This window comes from Nicotiana sylvestris, chromosome 2 (genome assembly GCF_000393655.2).
Source record: "Nicotiana sylvestris chromosome 2, ASM39365v2, whole genome shotgun sequence".
NCBI classification, from domain to species: domain Eukaryota; kingdom Viridiplantae; phylum Streptophyta; class Magnoliopsida; order Solanales; family Solanaceae; genus Nicotiana; species Nicotiana sylvestris.
The window spans coordinates 52,135,331-52,156,584 of NC_091058.1; the positions used below are offsets into that span (position 1 = coordinate 52,135,331).

The following is a 21,254-nucleotide window of genomic DNA, read 5'->3' on the forward strand; positions in this document are numbered from 1 at the left end:
GATATTAGGGTTATTAGTAAAACTGGAGGGATTATCATATATCTTTGGTGGGATCGGGTAGAAATTATGCCTATAGGATTGTTGTGATTATTTATATGCAGTAGAAGTCATGCCTTTAGATTATTGTGACAATTGTTTACTCATATGCATTAGAAACCATGCCTATAGGACTTAATCTCATTCTTTAAAATCCTGAATTTTCATACTTTGCATCACTAGAAATCCTGCTTCTAAGGCGTTTTTCAATTCTGTTTCAAAATTCATGTTCATGCATATCCTCAAGTCTCAATGTGCATTAAAAATCATGCCTATAAGATCTTTTTTGGGGGAGTTATCACTTAGATATCATGTCCATAGGAAATCATGTTTAAAATCAATTTTGATGATTTAGATATCATGCCTATAGGGAACGTGTATAAAATCGGTTTTCTGTGTCATGAAATAACGCTTGTGATCAGTTTTAGCACTTAGAAAGCATGCATGTAGGGTCTAAAGGATAAAATCTACCTGAAATCTGCCTGTTAAATCACTAGTTAATAAAATTATGGCCTGATTAATGTTTAGATACCATGTCTATAGGATTCTGCCAATTATCACTTAGGCAAGCCTGTAGGACAATTAAATCCTAGGTATAAAATTGTGATTTCCTTGTTGCTTGAAATGTGCTCAGATTCAGTAAGTGATAAAAAAAATCAAGAGGCAAACTGATAGGTACTCACTGCCTCGCCTAAATAAAACTGATGTATACTTTGTTTGTACTCATTTAGATATCTTGTCTATAGGACTCCTAAAATTATAAAAAATGTTTGTTGAATGGCGTTCACTTGTTCTGTCTATTTGTGGAGGTAAATATGAGTCCCCTTAATTGCATCTTCATGTGATAGTCCTATTTGAATTTTGTTTGTCGCTTAATTTTTTCCTTTTAAACAACATAGGTGAGTCTAGAACCACCTTAAATAGAGGTCCTAAACACCTCCAGGGCCACAAGTAAGGTATGGGTAGTGCATGCATAGGATACGTATTTGATGTTGTTAGAACGCTTAGGTAATAATTAAGGAGAGGGTAATCGGGTAGTAAAGGATATGATGACCTATGCGCTAATGCTATGTGTAGCACCCCAATTTGGGGACAATTACCAAGTATTGCACAGAAGTGATCCTATATGCTAAAAAATCTAGGACTCATTTACTCCTTGTTTTTTAAAGTAATATCTGTTTGTTATCTGCTTATAAGACTAATTCGCTTAAATTGAGTTTGATCGGGACCCACCGTTGTGGATCTCGAGGGGGTGCCTAACACCTTCCTCTCAAGGTAATTTCAAGACCTTACCTAATCTCTAGTAATGTAAACTAGTACACGAGTTATTTGTTCTAGATACCCTAACACACCTTAATCTGTTAGGTGACGACTCTTCAAATCTCATACCCAATTCCCAAAAGGAAAGGAGTTGTCCCCAAAGTGCCGAAACCCAGACTCTGCGAGGAAAAAAGGGGGCGCGATAGCAACAATTAAGCATAAAATGATCGGTAAATAGGGGAACAAGGCTACAACTATCAAAATGACCGGTCGTGTCGTTACATCTTTCCCCTCTTAAACAAACGTTCGTGCTCGAAGGGGTCTAAAAACGCACCTGGAGTCTCAAATATGCATAAATATCTGCTCCGCATCTCCCGCTCGGTCTCCCAAGTAGTCTCCTCAACTGGCTAACCTCTCTGATGTACCTTCATTGAAGATATGTCCTTTGACCTCAACTTTTGAACCTGCCGACCCAAAATGGCCACCGACTCCACATCATAAGTCAAATCACCATCCAACTGAACCGTGATAAAGTCCAAAACATGAGACGGATTGCCAACATACTTCCGAAGCATAGAAACATGAAACCCTGGATGAACACTCGACAGACTAGGTGGCAAGGCAAGCTTGTAAACCACCTCTCCAATCCTCTGAAGCACCTCAAACGGCCCAATATATTGAGGGCTCAACTTGCCCTATTTCCCGACCTCATAATATCCTTCATGGTAAAACCTTGAGCAGTACCTTCTCCCTGATCATGTAAGCAACATCGCGAGCCTTTGGTCGACGTAACTCTTCTGTCTGGATTGCGCCGCGTGAAATCGATCTTGAATCAACTTAACCTTGTCTAAAGCATCCTAAACTAAGTCAGTACCCAATAGCCTAAACTTACCTAACTCAAACCATCCCACTGGGGATCGACATTGTCTCTCATACAAAGCCTCATACGGAGCCATCTGAATGCTCGATTGGTAGTTATTGTTGTAGGCAAACTCTGCGAGCGGCAAAAACTGATCCCAAGAACCCCCAAAATCTATAACACAAGCGCATTGCATATCCTCCAATATCTGAATAGTGCGCTCAGACTGCCCGTCCATCTGAGGGTGAAATGGTGTACTCAACTTAACCTATGTGCCTAACTCTCACTACATGGCTTTCCAAAACTGCAATGTAAATTGTGTGCCCTGATCTAAAATGATGGACACCGGCACACCGTGAAGGCAAACAATCTCATGGATGTAAATCGCAGTCAACTGCTTTGAAGAATAAGTAGTCCCGCTAGAATGAAGTGTACGGACTTTGTCAACCAATCCACAATCACCCAGATAGCATCAAACTTCCTCGAAGTCTGTGGGAACCCAACTACAAAATCCATAGTGATTCGCTCCCATTTACACTCCGGAATCTCAAGCCTCTAAAGCAATCCGCCCAGTCAGTGATGCTCATACTTCACCTGCTTACAGTTAAGGAACCAAGCTACAAACTCTACTATATCCTTCTTCATCCTCCTCCACTAATAGTGCTGCCTCAAGTCTTGGTACATCTTCATGGCACTCGGATGAATGGAATACCGCGAACTGTGGGCCTCCTCAAGAATAAACTCACATAGCATGTCTACATTAGGCATACAAATCTGACCCTACATCCTCAACACCCCATCATCCCCAATAGTAATATCCTTGGCATCACTGTGCTGAACCGTGTCCTTAAGGACAAGAAAATGGGGATCATCATACTGGCGCTCTCTAATGCGATCAAATAAGGAAGACCGAGAAACCACACAAACTAGAACCCAACTGGGCTCCGAAACATCTAATCTCACGAACTGGTTGGCCAAGGACTGAACATCAACTGCAAGCGGTCTCTCACCAACAGGAATGAATGCAAGGCTACCCATACTCACCGTCTTTCTACTCAAGGCATCGGCCACCATATTGGCCTTCCTGAGATGATACTGAATAGTAATATCATAGTCCTTTAGCAGCTCCAACCATCTCTGCTATCTCAAGTTTAGACTCTTCTGTTTAAACAAGTGATGGAGACTCCGATGATCTATAAATATCTCACAAGACACACCGTAAAGATAGTGCCTCCAAACCTTCAATGCATGAATGATGGCAGTCAACTCCAAATTATGAACATGGTAGTTCTTCTCATGAGGCTTCAAATGACGCGAAGCATAAGCAATCACTCTACCCTCCTGCATCAAGACACATCCAATACCGATCCGAGAAACATCACAATATACTATATAAGAGCCTGAAGCTGAAGGAAAAACTAGAACTAGAGCTGTGGTCAAGGAAATCTTGAGCTTCTGAAAGCTCTCCTCACACTCATCCGACCTCCTGAAAGTAGCACCCTTTTGGGTCAATTTGGTTAAAGGCGATGCGATAGGCAAGAAACCCTCCACGAAGCAACAATAATAACTGGCCAAGCCGAGAAAGCTTCGTATCTCAGTAGCTGAGGACGGGCTAGGCCAACTCTAAATCACCTCTATCTTCTTTCGGTCTACCTTAATCCCCTCACTGGACACCACATGCCCCAAGAACGCCACCAAACTAAGCCAAAACTCACACTTGGAGAACTTGGCATAAAGCTTATCCTCCCTTAGCCGCTGTAATACAATCCTCAAATGCTGGGCATGCTCTTCCTGGCTACGTGAGTACATAAGGATATCATCAATGAATATTATGACAAATGAGTCGAGATAAGGCTGAAATACACTATTCATCAGGTGAATGAATATTGTTGGGGCATTGGTCAGCCCAAAAGATATCACAAGGAACTCATAATGACCATAAAGAGCCCTGAATATTGTCTTTAGAATATCTGAGCCCCAAATCTTCAATTGGTGATACCCAGACCTCAAATCAATCCTAGAGAGCACCCTCGCTCCCTGAAACTAGTCAAACATATCATCAATGCGCGGAAAAGGATACTTGTTCTTGATTGTAACTTTGTTCAACTGCCTATAGTTGATGCACATCCGTATAGTGCCATCCTTCTTCTTCACAAACAAAATCGGTGCGGAAAAGGATCCTTCTTATTAGGCACTAGGCCTAATAAACCCTTTATCCAGAAGCTGCTCTTTCAATTCCTTCAACACAACTGGTGCTATACGATATAGAGGAATAGAAATAGGTTGAGATCTCGGCACCAAGTCAATACCAAAGTTAATATCCCTGTCGGGCGGCACGCCTGTAGGTCTGTAGGAAACACATCCGGAAAGTCTTGCACTACCGGAATAGAATCAATAGTAGGGGTACCAACATCCACATCCCTCACAAAGGCCTTAAAATAAGAAATCACCCTACTGGAAACATAATCTAGAGAACCTCTGCACTTGATCCTCGGCAAACCCGGCATTGCCAACATCACAGTCTTAGTGTGACAATCCAGAATAGCATAACAGGGAGACAACCAATCCATACCTAAGATCACATCGAAATCAACCATACCAAGCAATAAGAGATCAATTCTAGTCTCCACTCCCCCAATAGTCACTATACATGACCGATACATACGATCCACAATAATTTGCCCACTAACATAGATATATGAAAAGATGAAACTAAGGACTCACAGGGCATATTCAAATAACGAGCAAAATATGATGATACATACGAATAAGTGGAATCAAGGTCAAATAATACAAAAGCATCCATGTGGCATACTTAGACAATACTTGTGATCACTGTGTTTGAAGAAACAATATCTGGCCTCCCAGGAATAGCGTAGAATCGGGCTTGACCGCCACCTGATCGGCCTCCCCCTCTTGGGCGACCCTTAGCTGTTTGGGCCCCACCCCGAGCTTGCTGGGCGGGCGGTGAATTAACTGGTGCTGAAGTCGCGGCCTGACTTCTCTATTGAGTTGGACCTCCCATAAGGCGGGACAAAACTTCTTCACATGACCCAAGTGGGAGGAAACTTCTTCACATGACCCAACGCTCAATACTTGAAACATCCCTTCTCGAAAAATGGCAGCAAATACTGAAGTGGACCCCGAGAACAAGAATAACTACCAGAAGAACTTGGTGAAGATGAACCCTGAACTGAAGGTGCATGAGATGAACTCTGAGCTGGGAGAGCACTGAGAGATGACTGACACAATCTAGCACAATACAAACCATGGTTGGGCGATGCACCGTGATGAACTAGGCGAGCCATCTGAGTGGGCCTATAAGGAGCCCTACTTTGGTAGGACTGTCCCCTAGAAGGAACACCACTAAAATCACCCGAACCATGAGGCCTCTTAGACTTCCTCTCCTCATGCTCCTGGCAGCGAACCATCATTAGACGTCGAGCAATGTCGGCCACCTCATCGAATGTAGCACCTGATACACTCTCCGAGTTATAACAAAATGGTACTGATAGTAGAGGCCATCAATGAACCTCCTAATCCTCTCCCTCTTAGTGGGAACCAACCAAGCTGCGTGACTAGCCAACTTTGAAAACCTAATCTCATACTGGGTCATATACATGCCATCCTAACATACCTGCTCAAATCGTCTGTGCAACTCCTCCCTGCGGGTCTATGGTACAAACTTTTCCAAGAAAAGAACGGAGAACTCATGCCATATAAGGGGTGTTGCACCGACTGGACTCCACCTCTCATTGGCCTCTCACCATCTGAAGGCAACCCCAGTAAACTGAAAAGTAGTGAACGAGACCCCACTAGTCTTTAGAATACCCGACATACGAAGAATTTGTTGGCACCTATCCAAGAAGTCCTGGGCATCCTTTGACTCAGCCCCACTGAATGATAGAGGCTGGAGCTTCCCAAATCTCTCTAGTCTCATCTGCTCATCATCAGTCATAATGGGACCACATGGGTCTAAGCAACTACAATTGGCTAGGCTGGTAGAACCCCTGGTGTCTGAAGTTCCTGCATCACCTGCTCTGGAGTACGGGCGAAGGGAGTCTAGGTACTTCCCCGGGCCTAAGAAGTGGCTGGCACGGTCTGAACAGAAACCGCTTGAGCAAGGCTAGTGAACACCATCAAAATCTGAGCCAAAACCTCCTAAAGTCCTGGAATCACAATGGGCACCTTTGGTGCCTGAGCTGGCCCCACTGGATCTACCACATCTAGAACCTACTCCTAAGCTGGAGCAACTGGTGGATCTGCAGGTTACTCAGCTGTTGTACGAGCTTCATCTCTGCCTTTAACGTGGCCCTTACAACGACCCCGGCCTTCCGTGGTCCTAGCCGATGGTACTGGTGGATGTCTGTCATATCCGGTAGCACATGTCCTCACCATCTATGTGAGAATATAATAATAGAAGTTTATTCCCGAATCCGCACGATAAGAATATAAGAATGTGAAGTTTCCTAAGGGTTCGGCAGCCTCTCGAAGATAATTACCAAGTCACAATTTTTATGGTGCACGCCCACACACCTATCACCTAGCATGTGTGTCATCTCAACAACAACCACATAACACATAATTCAGGGTTTCATACCCTCAGAACCAAGTTTAGAAGTGTTATTTACCTTAAACTATGCAGAACTCCACTCCAACAAGCCCTTGCCTCGCAAAACGGCCTCTAAATGCCTCGAATCTAGTTAGAAACAGTTCGATACAATCAACAAGATCTAAAGGAATCAATTCCATTGTTCTTAATCAAAAGTCCAAAAGTCAACCCCCGAGCCCACGACTTGGAATCCGATAAAAGTCATAAAATTCGAATAACCATTCAACCACGAGTTCACCCATACCAAAATTACTCAAATTCGATACCAAAATCTCGATCAAATACCCAAAATTCAGCTAAGAACTTTCCGCAATTTTTTCCCAATTTTCCAACCCAAATCGCTAATTAAATGATGAAATCAAAGACATAAGCATGGAACTTAATCAAAACTAAGTAAGAATCACTTACCTCAATCACTCTCTTGAAAATCTCTCCAAGAATCGCCTCCTACCGAGCTCCCAAAATTAAATTGTGAAATAAACTCAAACCCTCATTTTTTGAGATTTAATATTCTGCCTAGGAGTCCTTAATCGTGGAAATTGCCTCGCGATTGTGAAGCACAACTCAACTACCCAGAAATTCAAGACTACGCGAGCGATTCAGTCCTCACGCGAACACGAAAATTGTTTCCCTCAACCTAAGCGATCGTGTCTCTCTTCATGCTATCGCGAAGAACAACGCGTGACCTCAGCTGCTGCTTCACTTCCTCTATGCGAACGCGGCCTAGCCCATGCATTCGTGATGCACTAACTCCTCTAGCTTACGCGATTGTGTACCATAACTGGCGATCGAATAGAACAATTTCCTTAGATTCCCCAACTAGCCTACGCGATCGCGGACCTTCCCACGCGATCGTGTACAAGGAAACCAGACACAAACACCAAAAAACTTCAGCCATAACACGAAGTAAAAAATTGATCCGTTAACCATCCGAAACTCACCCAAGCCCCCAGGACCTCAACTAAACATATCATCAAGTCCCAAAATACTATATGAACTTAGCCGAGCCTTCAAATCACATCAAACAACGGTAAAACCACGAATTGCACATCGATTCAAGCCTAATGAACTTATGAACTTCTAACTTCTACCTTCGACGCTGAAACCTATCAAATCACGTATGATTGACCTTAAATTTGCACACAAGTCATAAATGACGCTCGGAACCCCAATCGAAGCCCGGTAATCATAAAGTCAACACTCGGTCAAACTTCTAAATTTCCAAAGCTTCAAATTTTTCAATTTTCGCCATTTCAACCCTAATTCAATTACGGACCTCCAAATCACTATCCGGACACACTCCTAATTCTAAAATTAAAAAATGGAGCTAATGTAACCATCAAAACTCCATTCCGGAGTCGTTTACACATAAGCCAACATCCAACCAACCTTTTCAACTTAAGCTTCCAGCCTTGAGACTAAGTGTCTCAACTCATTTCAAAATATTTTCGGTCCCAAACAAACTACCCCGGCAAGTCACATAGCAACAATTAAGTATAAAATGAGCAGTAAATAGGGGAACAGGGGTACAACTCTCAAATCAACCGACCAGATCGTTACAAATAAGTAAGCAATTTATATAAGACAAACATAAAGGCAATTTAGACAAGCATCATAAATTATTACAAACACACAAATAAATTTTTATTATTAACCTAAGTTTTTATGGTTAGAACCTAGTTTCCCCAGCAGAGTCATCATGTTGTTATACCCCATTTTAAATTGGAAACATATAGGCAATTTCAGGTTTGATTTAAGTTAAAGAGTCACCGCCTAATTATTTTTAAGGTGAATTAGGAAATCTAAATTGATTAAAGTAAATTAATAAAGTATGACTCTGTTAATGATCTACTTAACCTAAAGATTCTAGGTAAGGGTTCAATTACTCTAAAAGGAAGGTCTTTAAGGTACCCTTTAAGATCCATATTAAATGGTTTACTGATCGAATTAAAGTTAATTAAGGCTAGAGCTAAATATTGAATGTAATCAGGATCGTTACTGTATTTAAACCATTCAAAAAGACTGTCCTTTTGTTCAAAGTATATATGGATAAATTAAGAGATATTTTTGAAGAAGTCATTATAACGTAGTCGAAGAAGTCCACAAGCTATTTCAAACAATTTTAGATACAAAATTAGGTGCCAAATAAGTCATGACCAATAAGTTGATCTTCAAAAATTAATTTAGATTTAGCAAATAAAGGAAGTAGTCAGTTAAAAAAAATCAAAGTGCGGCTTTTAAAACTGGTCATTTGAAATGTCTGTTATTGCCCCAACTACTAATTTAAAATCCTTATGTCTAGATGCTATGTTCCATGTGATATGATGAGTATCGCTATTATTATCTAGAATTAAACACCCCGCTAAATTGATATAGTACCACATAACAATTAAGATTCTAACATATGACTATTTAAACTGTCACCAAACACAAAGAAGCAACATTGTGATTAACGTAGAAATCAAAAAGACAATTGACTGGCTTCTCCGCCAGCATCCCATGCGGTATAATTTTATTGTTTTGTCGCTACATTAGCGGTGAGAACATGAAAAGTTTGCTGACTCCATGCGATTTTACGACATTGTTGAGTCTCAAAGAGAAACTCTTTGGCTCCGATGTTCATGCGAAAATAAAGAAAAACTAAAAAAGTTAGTGGGGAACATATGCTTCTTAACATTAAAGAAAGATATCAAATAGAGAAAATAAGTTGCAAAGTTATACTAAAACATATACTAATACATGTCACATTATCCAAAAGACTCAAAAGACCAAATTCTTACTTAACATAAATTGATTCTTACACATTCATAAGGAATGGACAAAGGAATAGGTCATACTTGTTTTATAATCTCAAGTCTTTAAACTACACCAACAAATTCATGGTACTAGGTTAATACTTATGTACTAATAAACGAGCACAAGATCCCACTTAGGGTACATACTATTAACGGTAACAAACAGAGAAGAGCTCTTAGAATTTAAGAAAATGTATACTATACATGATTTCTACTACTTACGACATGGTTTCTGTCACTTAAGAATTTTAAAAGCTGGTGTCTAACTCTACATGTATCTATTTCATTTGTTAAATAGAGAAACAAAGTCAAACCTATAGTTCAAATTAACTTATATACTAAGACCCCAAATCATTCAGTGTATTTAAGACTAACTAAGTCCCGTATCATCATTAGCTAATGGAAACAAACTTATGTCGATAGAATAATCCTACTTTAAATAAGACTAGATATTCATAATACACTAAAGTTGCTTTAATTAAAATAACTCTCAAGCTATGAAATGTTATTCTTAGACTAATATTCCTAACACAGAATATTGAAATAGTGACATGATTTCTATATCAAATGATTTCCTATATTGTGATTTTTACCATATGATAATAAACAAATAAATACAGCAATAAAGGTTTAGATCTAACTTTTTTGTGGGCAGTGAACTGTAGCTTCGATCTTGAATCTACTCTCTCGTTCTGAGCTGATCCGAACCTCGAGCCAAGGGAATTCGAACACCTCTATCCCGGCTAAAGTACATCGAGGCAGAAAATAAAATGTTTGAAAGTTCTTTCTTAGAGTTTCTAAGGGAAGAAAACAATGGTAAGAGTCGAAAAATAGTATATGCTCGAGCGGCAGCCAAAAAAGTCTCTCCTTCACTTGTAGAAAACAGTAGTATTTATAGGAGAAAAGTCTGGGTTCTGGATAAAAGTCTGAGCGAGATTTCAAATTACAAATAGTTAAAGAGCTATTTAAAGAATCTCATAGCTTTCAATAATGATCCTCCTTATTCAGAAGAAAAACTCTGATTTCTCAAAAGTTATTTGGCGTTTTACTTTGACCAAATATCCTCAAGGACAGGTGTGTGAGATATGGAGTCACGAGATACAAGAGAGAGACAAAATACTTACTCAAAATTGGCGAGGCAAGCTTCTGACGTGATTAAGGAAAATTCTAGGGTTTCACTTATTAAGCAGGATTTGTTGACGCTGTCATCCTTGCCACTTCAACGGCTCTTTCCAAAGTTCTCTGAGGCTGGTATTTATAAAGAAAATTTTAGGGTTTCAATTATTAAGCGGGATTTGAATTTTATGAATTAATTTGAACGTTAGGAAGAGCCGTTGAAGTGGCAAGGATGACAGCATCATTTTCACCATTTTGGTGATTCCCTTCTGCTAAAAAAGTACAGAGAAGAGGAGACATAAAAGGGAAAGATATTAAAAAGTAAGGAGACTTTGTAGGGTCTTGGTTAAAACATAAAGTCATCACGTGAAGAGCCAAGTAATTTTATTTTAATGGAATAGTCTAAAAGCTAATTGAGCTTTGTTGGGACACTGCTGTTCTTAAATCAAATTGGGCCTGGAGGATCAGGTCTAAAGACATTTAATTACTAGGATGGGCTACTTGTAAAGGATAATCTTGGGCCTTTCGTTGGCCGAATTTCCTTTCTTCTTTCCAAATTCATTGGGCTTCTAATAATCAACAATAATATTAATGTTAAAAATAAGCAAGTAAGTAACTTATTTATTATGCCTAATTATAATTACTGATGTTTAAATAAAATACTAATTGTAAGATGCGGCAAGATTTATTAAATATAATTTCGTGCAAAAAATATTCTCGCTTAGTGAGATAAAAAAAATAAAAATACTTTTCGTGAAAGGTAACAATAAATACTATTAAGGTATGAATGATAAAGACGATAGTGATGATGACGTTAGATATCATTAATAATAATAATAATAATACCAATAAAAATAATAATAATGGTGGTAATAATAATAACAACATTAATAATACTAGTAATAGTGATAGTAAGTAAATAATAATAACTAGGTCTAGTTTGTGCTAAAATGGTAAAATAACTACTCTTACATTATTAGTGATATTAGAAGCTTAAAGAAATAGTTCGGAAGAATGGAGGGGACAAAATTGGATGCCAACAACGCCTCCATTGTTATCCTTGCTAGATGGGCCGAGTTTTGGATGATGGGGGTGTTGGGTTGATTTCCCAAATGAAAATCGTAGCACAGTCCCTAGCCCTGTAGTGCCAGCTCCAGCCATGATGTCAGTGTGTGGTCCGGTAGCAGCAGAGTGGAGGTTAAGACGATTGGGGGTTTGATGTGTTGATCCATTTTTGGGTTTCTTTGCTGTCCTTTTTTGGACTTGAATTGATTAGACGGGGTTTGAGGTAAATATTAGTCATCTTCATTGACCAACGTGCTATGGCCGATTAGGCAGTCATGCATATTCATTTACCACCGTGCTATGGCTGGTCGAGCAGTCATGCATTTACCACTGTGCTACGACCACCACCGTACTACGACCGGTCGAGCGGTCATGCATTTACCACCGTACGACGGCCGGTCGGGCAGTTACCACTGATCAATTGGGCAGTCATGTTACGATATGGATAAAGTCTCAAAGAGAAGCATTATATATTTATATATATATATATATATGCATATATGGTGGCACCTCAGAAATTCAGGTTGATTCTTATATCTCTTTAATTAATGTTGACTTATTGTTATGTTTCAGTTCTGCCTTACATACTCGGTACATTAGTCGTACTGACGCCCTTTTGTTGTGGACGCTGCATTCATGCCTACAGGTATAGGTAATTAGTTTGATGAGCCCTTATAGTAGATGAGGTTAGCATTCAGCGAATGATCAGTAAGACTCCACTTCATTCGGAGTGCAACCGAGTCTATAAGTCATCGTGTTAGAGTTTTGCTACAAACTTATGGTTAGGTAGGGGCCCTGTCCCATTTGATGTCGAATAATCTTAGAGGCTCTATAGATAGAGGTTCATTTTTTACAGTATGTCAGAGTCCCTGACGGCTCATATGTATTCATGTTTTAAGAACGATGGTTCATTGATACAACGTTTGTCCACTTATAGTTATACATTATGAGTTGTGTCCATATTGACCCATAATAGTTACAGAAGAAGAAAAATGAATTACAGAGTAGTTCGCTCGGGCCGGTACGATATCGGGTGCCGGACACGCCTCCGCAGGTTTGGGGCGTGACACCCGTCTTCCGCTTTGTGCTCGTCTTGGGTTGTTCCTGTGTGGGATGACTCTTTGAGGGGGGTATTCTTTTTTGAACAATTATTTATCTTGGTAGAATGATCTCAGATTACTTGTTTGGGGTTAGTCTTAGAATTATATTAAAATGTCTTAGTTTCAAGGAACTTACCGGAGTTTGCATCGAACATTTTGACCTGGATACCCCTGGTTGGGGTGGCATTAGCATTGGGATTGCTTGTCTGTGTCGATCTCGTTTGACTTTGTGTTGGGGGTGGCCATGTTTCCTTCTTCTTGGAAAAATAATTGTTTTCCATTCATTACCACCCTCCACCCCCCCCTCCCTCCACCCAATGTTGATTCTTGATGATGAGCATTCAGGTTGGTCCTGGGAGGGAGTTGGTGTTTTTTGTCTATGAGTACACGATTTTAGGGTGTGTCCTATCCTTCCGCATCCCGTGCATATGACACTTTTTTCTTCATATACCACCACTTGTTTGTGATCTCCAATTGTAATGGATATTTCTACTGGCGTTTCCAGTGGTGCTTGGATACAAATTCACGCGTATCTACCCCTTAGGGTAGCCGACGTGTACGTATCTATTTTAAGGAGCATCCGAACTTTCTCCCAACCTTTTTCAGTATTTTTCTTTGTCGTAAAGCTCCTTTGGTAATTGTGACAACCGTACCTATATAGCGGTAAAAGACAGTATTGCCTTTTGTGGGACAAATTTTGGTTTCCATCTCTTGATTGAGAGGAAGTTCCTAGGTAAGAAACATGGTCCTTGGTGCAATGCTTTAATCATATTATCCTCTTTTCCAAATTTGACTATAAAAAAATTTCATCCTAGCTCAATCAAAGATTAATTGTTCGGAGGAATTCCATAGCTATTAGTTTGGATCGTATGAGATGATGTGGCATTCTTCGACTAAAGATTTTGATAATAATCGAGAAGCGGCATGGCTAATATAAGCGATTCTTATCATCTTGAGAGAGGGTGATTGGGCCCAGATCTTCCTTTCCCTTTTGGTCTCCTCCTGTTATGCCAGGCTCATTTTCATAGTATTGAGTTTAAGTTGTTTCTTTCTTGTCTAGTAGCATTTCCTTATAGGATGTGTTGGGTTAGCGTCTTCATCCATGGTGTTATTAATGGGTTGTTTCGGTGGGATGTTGGGTTATTTGATTGTATTGTCCACTCTAAGTGTAGTGAGACGTGGTAGTTTCTCCCACTGACTTGTTTATGATGCTTTTGGTACAACTACTTCCAACATAGTTTGTAATTTTTCTTTCCTATATAGGCTACTACAATCCGTAATAGTATCTCATAGACATCACCTCCTACTAGTGCAGATAGTTTCGACCAATTTAGTAATACCAAATTATTGGTATTACTAAAAGTTGAATCATAACCCTCTTGTGCCTAAATTAAAGATAATATACACATGGTAATCACTTCAAGATGCAAGGCAATTGGGGATGATCGATGAGAGCTATGGCTAGTTAGACTTATGCTCTGTCATGGTCATACTAAATCTGAAAATCATTTAGAAGTTGAATGGAAGAAATAAAAAACTAAATAAGAATGTGAGCACCTTCTGTATTCTTATATACTAAATAAAAGAATTTCAAGTCCTGAATATTAGTAATATATTCACAACAAATCGGGCATGACAATAGTTTTAAGATTCTCAAATATTTGGATAACAATTTAATACTACTTAGGTCACAGAGTGTGACCAAAATACTACATATAAGGCCATTTTTCCGGTATTTCAACATTACGAGGAAAAAGTAAAAGAAAAACAGTTTCCTCAGTCTATTCTAAGCTTGAAGGGAAAAAAAATTAAAAAGGAGAAAACTTGCAGGAAGTGTCTCCAGATTGCCAATATATGCAGTCAGATATTCCAAAGGCGTCCAAAGCTCCATGACCTCTGGTTATACTGAAGTGAGTCCCACATATCCGGCACTCAAGGCTAAAATGCAAGAAAAAACATATGCACCAGCAACTATGACAGGTTCTTTTACCCCACATAATTCAAGGTGGTGATGAAAGGGTGCCATCCGAAACAAGCGGCGTCCAGTTCCTCGAAAATACTTTGTTGTCTTGAAGAAGGAAACCTGAGACAGAGGTAAGTCTCTGTCAGTTGGAACTTAAAAGTGCAAACATATTAATTTAGATTATTGGATACAAACAAACCTTCTTAAGAAACAGGTGAGGTCAATCAGGTCATGGAGGTGGCATGCGCAAGTAGACAGCAATTTCATTTTTACATATATATAAAGATAGCAGCAAAAATTTCAACCTTAACCGAGTTTCAAGAACAAGGAACACATCTCAAGCTAATTAATCCGAACGTATTAGAGTGAAGAAGGCAGCTTGATTAGTTAATTACATTTGTACAGTAAAAGATCCTAAAAGTAATCAGGTTGCAAATTTAAATAGAATGATGCAAACTTCTCAAAATATGAAGGCCACATTCGTTTCTCTTGTCCTAAAGACAATAAGCAAAAGTAAATTATTGGAATTGCAAAGGGCATAATTTGTTTGGCCTTCTACACAAGTTAAATTCTCCTTAATTCCCTCCATGACTACATTTATGAATAGAAGCACTAACATGGAGAGGACCAGGAGAGAGCAAGAGAAAGAGAAACCAAATTAAGAACCTTAAGTTGCATGGGTAGGTAGGTAGGTTGATAGAGAGGGAGGGGAACGATGACAGTACCAAAAATAAAAAATGAAAGGGGCAAAAGGAGAGCAATGAGTTCCTCTTCCAAAATTTTAAATATTGACACAAGTAGATTATAGAAGCATCTCTATATTACATAGTTCGAACAAGAAAGCCAGAAAGGATAAAGTTACCAGAATCAGAAAGTGGGACACTAGGAATATCATATGTGCAAATAAACTGATAATTCATCCAGAAGTGTTGAGAAAGAGCATTATCCATGAGTAAAGAGTTACAGAGTGGTTATATAGATATAGGTTACCTGCAGTATAACTGATAGTGCTTCCAGGATAAAAACACCAGATGAAATGAACAATGGAAAGAACATCCCTGTACAAGCAGCCATAGAAGCAAGTGCGCCTCCTAAGGCTAAGGCTCCTGTATCACCCATAAATATTGATGCTTTGTACCGGTTGTGCAGAAGAAAACCTGCACAGGCTCCTGCCATGGATGCTCCAAATATGGAAAGCTCTGTTTTTGGAAGCACAAAAATCCATACTCAGCAAGAATCGTGAAAATTTAGAAAATGCAAGTCTCAAGACACTGCTTCTCTTGGAAATTAAAATAATGGTAACTTTTTCATCACAAAAATTTCCGTGAATAACATTGAACTGAGTAACACAATGAAGTCAGTACACTTGAATTGCAATGAAAGCCACAAGGATCAGTAGTTCACAAACTGACCAGAACATATAGGAAGCACTGCAATCGACATTGCAATGAACGCCAATGTGGCAGTTCCTCCAGCCAATCCATCGAGACCATCAGTAAGATTAATTCCATTAGCCATGGAAACAAAGCAAAACGAGGTTAAAAAAGGATAGAGTCTTCCAAGACATACGAGCCCAAGAGGCGCAGGTAGGGGAACCACTGCTTTCCTGCATACGCATAGAAGATGTTAATCTTACATGATATGAAACCAATTTCCATGCATATACCACGTAGGATTTAACACTAGCCGAGAAAGAAGAAATTTCTGTTGTAATATACAGGAAAGCATGTTTGCATCTTCATTCTTCAGTAATGTTAGCAGAATATCCAGTTAACTCTAAGATTCAAGCAAGGCCTCATAAGCTTTGAGTTCCCTATTCAATATTTCTGTATTCAAACATTTAAATTGTAATGTTCCAGGAGCTGTGCAAGAAACTGAGTTCTTTATCCAACTATGAGATGTTGATACAAAATTCATGATGCGACATTCACCAATTAGATAGCAAGTCAACGGGTGAAAATTCAGGATCTAAATTTGTTAGGACCTAAGGCGCACTAGGGACTAATCCAGTTCATTTAAAAGCATCAATTTGAGGAATGAAAATACATGAATTAAATCTTGTTAATATATTGAATGAGAAAAACTTATTGTTAACATAAGATAGATTTGTGAGTTACCATCATAAAAAGGTTGATGAAATTAGTTACAAGAATGTATACATGCTGTAGGGTGACGGTATGTCCGACGTGTACAGCCAAAAGGAGAAGAATGTCCCAGCAACTACCTGTGTACCAGAGAGGAGTACTGTCAACTCCAGAGCAGCAAGAGCAAACTTATGATTTTGAAAGGATACAAAAAAAGGTCTCACCTCCAATATGATTCTAAATCGAGCGGATAAGCCAACATTATTATTCCTCATACTTATCAAGTCATCGAGTAATCCAATTGCTGCAAAAACTAAAGTTGCTGCAGATGCTCCGAAAACTTCCGGAGAAGAAAACCCAACAATAATTTCTGCAACAATTACTCCAATGGGGACAAAATACAGTCCACCCATAGTAGGAGTTCCTTTCTTACTAGAGTGCCGAGCAGGCCCCTCCTTCCTGATTAACGATTGGAGTTTAAAACTGCGAAATAATGGGACACAGACATAACCTACACAAGACACTGCCACTGCAGAAATGAGAAAGGGACGCATCAGGTAAAGTGGAGCCAGGGGCAGTCTGACAATCTTCCACGCACAACAATCCACAAGAGACAGAAGCACCGCTGAGAATGTTATGAGGCCTACGTTGTTTAGAATGCCATATTTTGTCCTGCATTATATGGGTTTTAAAGGCGCTGTGAGAATGGAGAAAACTTTACAAAATTCCCAAAAAATAAACTTGGTCAGAGTAATGCTAAACACACAATCTTCATTCCTTTAAGCTCATCAGTACAATAGTTCTATAGCAACAAATTATGAGACACATAAAATGCATAGAAAGATATAAGATACCCGTTCCATGGGTACAAGCAGATTTACTTTTTTCTCTTGTACGCTCTGCCAAGCATTGATAACCGGTGGGCAGTTGCTGTTATGGAGTCGTCGGCTGGATAAAACTGCTCCTTGGGGGTAGGCAAATCAACATCAGTGATCGGCTGTAGTATAATATCTCCATCGCTTTCTTCACCTTCACTTGCAGAGAGCCTATAATCAATTGCTCCATTATTGTCTCCCCAGTCATGGAGTGAAGAGAACCCAAAATCCTGCATAACAAAAAAGAAAAATATGTATGATACTGAACTAGTATTAGGTTTGTTCCATGGCAGCAGTAGGAAATGGTTATAGTTTTGTAATGCCGTCTTATGCTAAATTCATTTCAAGCATTGGTATAGTTACATAACAATCTCATAGTCAAGCACAACAAGTTTTATAATAACAGTATAGTTAAAGGCTCACTAAAGGCGGACTTAAGCCCTGAATCTAGGTTAAGCTAAGGTGCTGCTCTTCGCCTGGCTTAGTTGGCACTTTAGCGTAGGCACTAAGGCGCTAAGTTGTGCGTCTCTACACCAATAGGCTCTGTCGCTAAGAACATAATGCTAGACAATAAATATAGTTGACAACATTGTGACGAAACTTTTAGCAATTAGGAATAAGAAACTAAAATTTAGGATAAGAAAACTGGCCACTAATAACTTAAAACTACATCATCAGAAAACTAGCCACTAATAACTTAAAACTACATCATTTCATCAAAATCAGAAAATTAATACAGTTTTTTAACTTGGTTGATATGTTTTTGTTTTCTTGGAAGTTTGAACTGGTAAGTACTTTATTAAAACAAACAGCAAAGCACTAAGAAAGAGCTCTGTAGGTACAAGTCAGAAAATCCCCAGTGCAAAAACAAAAAGAGGGGCACCTATCTATCTATACAGAAATTGATTCCTGTAGTGAATTGATGAAATCAAACATACTATTTTCATCATTTACATCCTGTTCACTGGATAGCTTCATTACAGTGTCTTCCATTTGTTTGTCAAGTAATTATTGTTTGTGTTACGATTACATTTTTAATTTTTTTTTTTAAATCTTTCTTATCTTTTTCTTCCCGAAACCCGCACTCTAATTTCACTTTATGCTTTAAGCCCCAACATAGTTTGGCACTTTTCTAAGCTTTTCATTTTTGATTACTCCGCATGACATCGAAAAGAGGCAAAATCTGGCCAACTAATGACGCATGCCTCACTGGGAGTTTTTTCCTATGAATGATATTTTCTTATGTAGCTATTTTGTAGGATAATCTAGGCAATTGACCTTCTCTTTTTTAAGCACCGACTTGGTCAACCCCCCAGTATCTCAAGCTCTATGAGCTCTTTCCAAAGCAATGACCTTGGCCTTTTGCCTTCCTCTATGGTCCATTTGGCAGAAAAGAAAGACAAAAGATGCTTAGAAATGATGCTGCCCCTGCACATGTATTGAACTCAATGGGCTTAGAATATCTGCAATTTACGTTCAATTGACCTTAGAGAACTCGTGCAGTGTCTCCTTGATCTAGTATGAATCTGTTTCTTTTCCTATTTATACTTGCATCCTTGTATGCTGCTTCTTGTTGCTTAAATATTTTCTTAAGCAGTCACTTGACAATCTCACTCCAATCTATATTAACAATTACAGTCTTCATATTTTCCCATCAAAGTAAAACTCCAATTAGACATTGTTTGGTTGCTAAAAGTTTTGAAAAGGTTTTTCTTGAGGAAAATAGTCTCCTACGTGAAACAACTTACTTGTTGTGATTATCTATTCAACTCTTACTTCATAGCAATTTGTCCTATCAACATAAATCATTTCTTTTCATTCCTTGTTACTTATAATCATCCCGGGCACACCTCTCCTCCCTCCACCAATATGATACTTTCACCAACATAATGTCTAGACCAAAATGACTTAAAATATTTGATTTTCTTAGGTAAAACAATTTTCATGAAACAACATTTTCTGTCAAAAACATTTAACACCCAACCAAACAGAAGAGTAAATCAAAAAATATATCTAAATTGGTAAAGAACAGACATAGCTAAAGTGAAAAGAGCAACAATACCATAAAGGAATAGTATACAACTACTACTATGCTTTAGTCCCAAACAAGTTGGGGTTGGTGAATCGTCACTGACCACTCGTAGAGAGTATAATACCTAAAGTAAAAGTGCTAACGTCTACAACATATGCTCAACTAATAGTAAAAAAGATAAAAGAAGAATATTTACCCCATCCATTGCTCGAACTTGAAGAAGCCTAGGAGGCAAACATAATAACCCGTAACGCTTAGCACTTGATCTACAGATCTATATCAACGTACAAGAACGTCAACCTATCAATAATCCACTTGAAGGTACAGCAACCACAAAGAAAGACACGGCAATATTTCACAAAATTACCTTCAAAGGAAGATGCGGGCTTAATCTGATATGATGAGGATAAAAGTTGATCAACAAATGCTGAAATTTCAGATTCGGAGACCCTTTTCCATTTTGATAAAACCCAAGTCTATAGAAATCAGAATTCCAATCTAAATTTGAAGCACAAGACCTTCGCATAACTATCATTTTTCAAGGGTAAAATCTTAAGGCTTATACAAATATAAATTAAGCAGCGAAGATCTATCCTAATATTAGATTATATATGTATATGTATATACTGGTTTGTTGTGCGTGAGAAAGAGAGAGAGAGAGAGAGAAGAGAGAGAGAGAGAGAGAGAGAGAAGGGAATATACTGAGCTGAAAAGGAGAATGTATAAAGAGGGAAAAATTAAATATCCCCCTGAACTTCGAAATCCACGGAAGGAAGCTTAAAGCTTTGCGGGAAGCGGTAGAATAACGCTCCACTAGAGCGCGTAGGATATAAGAAAATTGGGATGGTCGCTTGGTTGCGGCTGAGGGAAACTGTGTTTTTTCTGTTGAGATATTTTTAACGTTTGGTCCTTGAAATATTGATAGGTTCTGATTTAGTCCTTGTAATATCTACTTAAGCATATTAACCTTCAATTGATGGAATCTATACTTTTGATCGTTGTGCTTGTGTTTTCTCACAAATCTAACAAATTATTAACTGCTAAACTATTTAATTACTCATCTATTTTGTAAATTTACACTTTTACAAATATTTAAGGATGATATATTTTTAAAACACATTGCATATATCAATTGACGAAAAACAATATATTTTATTTAATTCGAGGTTAAACATATTTTATGAAATATCACAAGAACCAAAACTAAAATTTATTTATAATTGGAGGATCAAAAGTGCAATTAACTCTTTATTTTCTTTTTCTAATGACGTAAGTGTATGCCCTAAGTAACAAAGAATGAAACGACGCCAAATCTTTCACTTTGTCATTTGTATTTAAAAAGTTACAAAAACCATTTGAAGCGTTTCCGAGAAACTTTGTAAATTATGGAAAGTGTAATTTAGAGTTTAGACTAATATGACTCCAAACTATTAGCAAATCTGAAAAGAAAATTTAGT

The 21,254-nt window shown here is 38.6% G+C and overlaps 1 protein-coding gene and 1 long non-coding RNA gene across 2 annotated transcripts; both read right to left on the reverse strand.

Moving 5' to 3' along the window:
* Window positions 1–9,156: 9,156 nt before the first annotated feature.
* Window positions 9,157–10,777, reverse strand: LOC104236271 (uncharacterized). The gene is made up of 2 exons (XR_713382.2): window positions 10,687–10,777; window positions 9,157–10,305 (listed from the first exon to the last, which is right to left on the reverse strand). It is a non-coding gene; the product is annotated as an uncharacterized lncRNA (long non-coding RNA).
* Window positions 10,778–14,438: 3,661 nt separating this feature from the next.
* LOC104236272 (phospho-N-acetylmuramoyl-pentapeptide-transferase homolog) lies at window positions 14,439–20,806 on the reverse strand. Its single transcript, XM_009790162.2, has 8 exons — window positions 20,165–20,806; window positions 19,994–20,071; window positions 17,772–17,995; window positions 17,115–17,562; window positions 16,966–17,030; window positions 16,219–16,412; window positions 15,797–16,005; window positions 14,439–14,926 (listed from the first exon to the last, which is right to left on the reverse strand). Exons 1-8 carry the CDS (start codon window positions 20,330–20,332, stop codon window positions 14,744–14,746), a joined length of 1,569 nt encoding a protein of 522 aa, XP_009788464.1. The 5' UTR covers window positions 20,333–20,806; the 3' UTR covers window positions 14,439–14,743.
* Between the last annotated feature and the right edge of the window lie 448 nt (window positions 20,807–21,254).

Excerpts from the sequence above, each read along its gene's own strand:
- LOC104236272 (XM_009790162.2), bottom strand. The coding sequence starts at position 20,332 with ATGATAGTTATGCGAAGGTCTTGTGCTTCAAATTTAGATTGGAATTCT. Across the intron at positions 17,996-19,993 it reads AAGTTCGAGCAATGGATGGG|GATTTTGGGTTCTCTTCACT; the intron begins GTAAATATTCTT and ends TTTGTTATGCAG. Across the intron at positions 17,031-17,114 it reads GATTTAGAATCATATTGGAG|GTAGTTGCTGGGACATTCTT; the intron begins GTGAGACCTTTT and ends TCTGGTACACAG.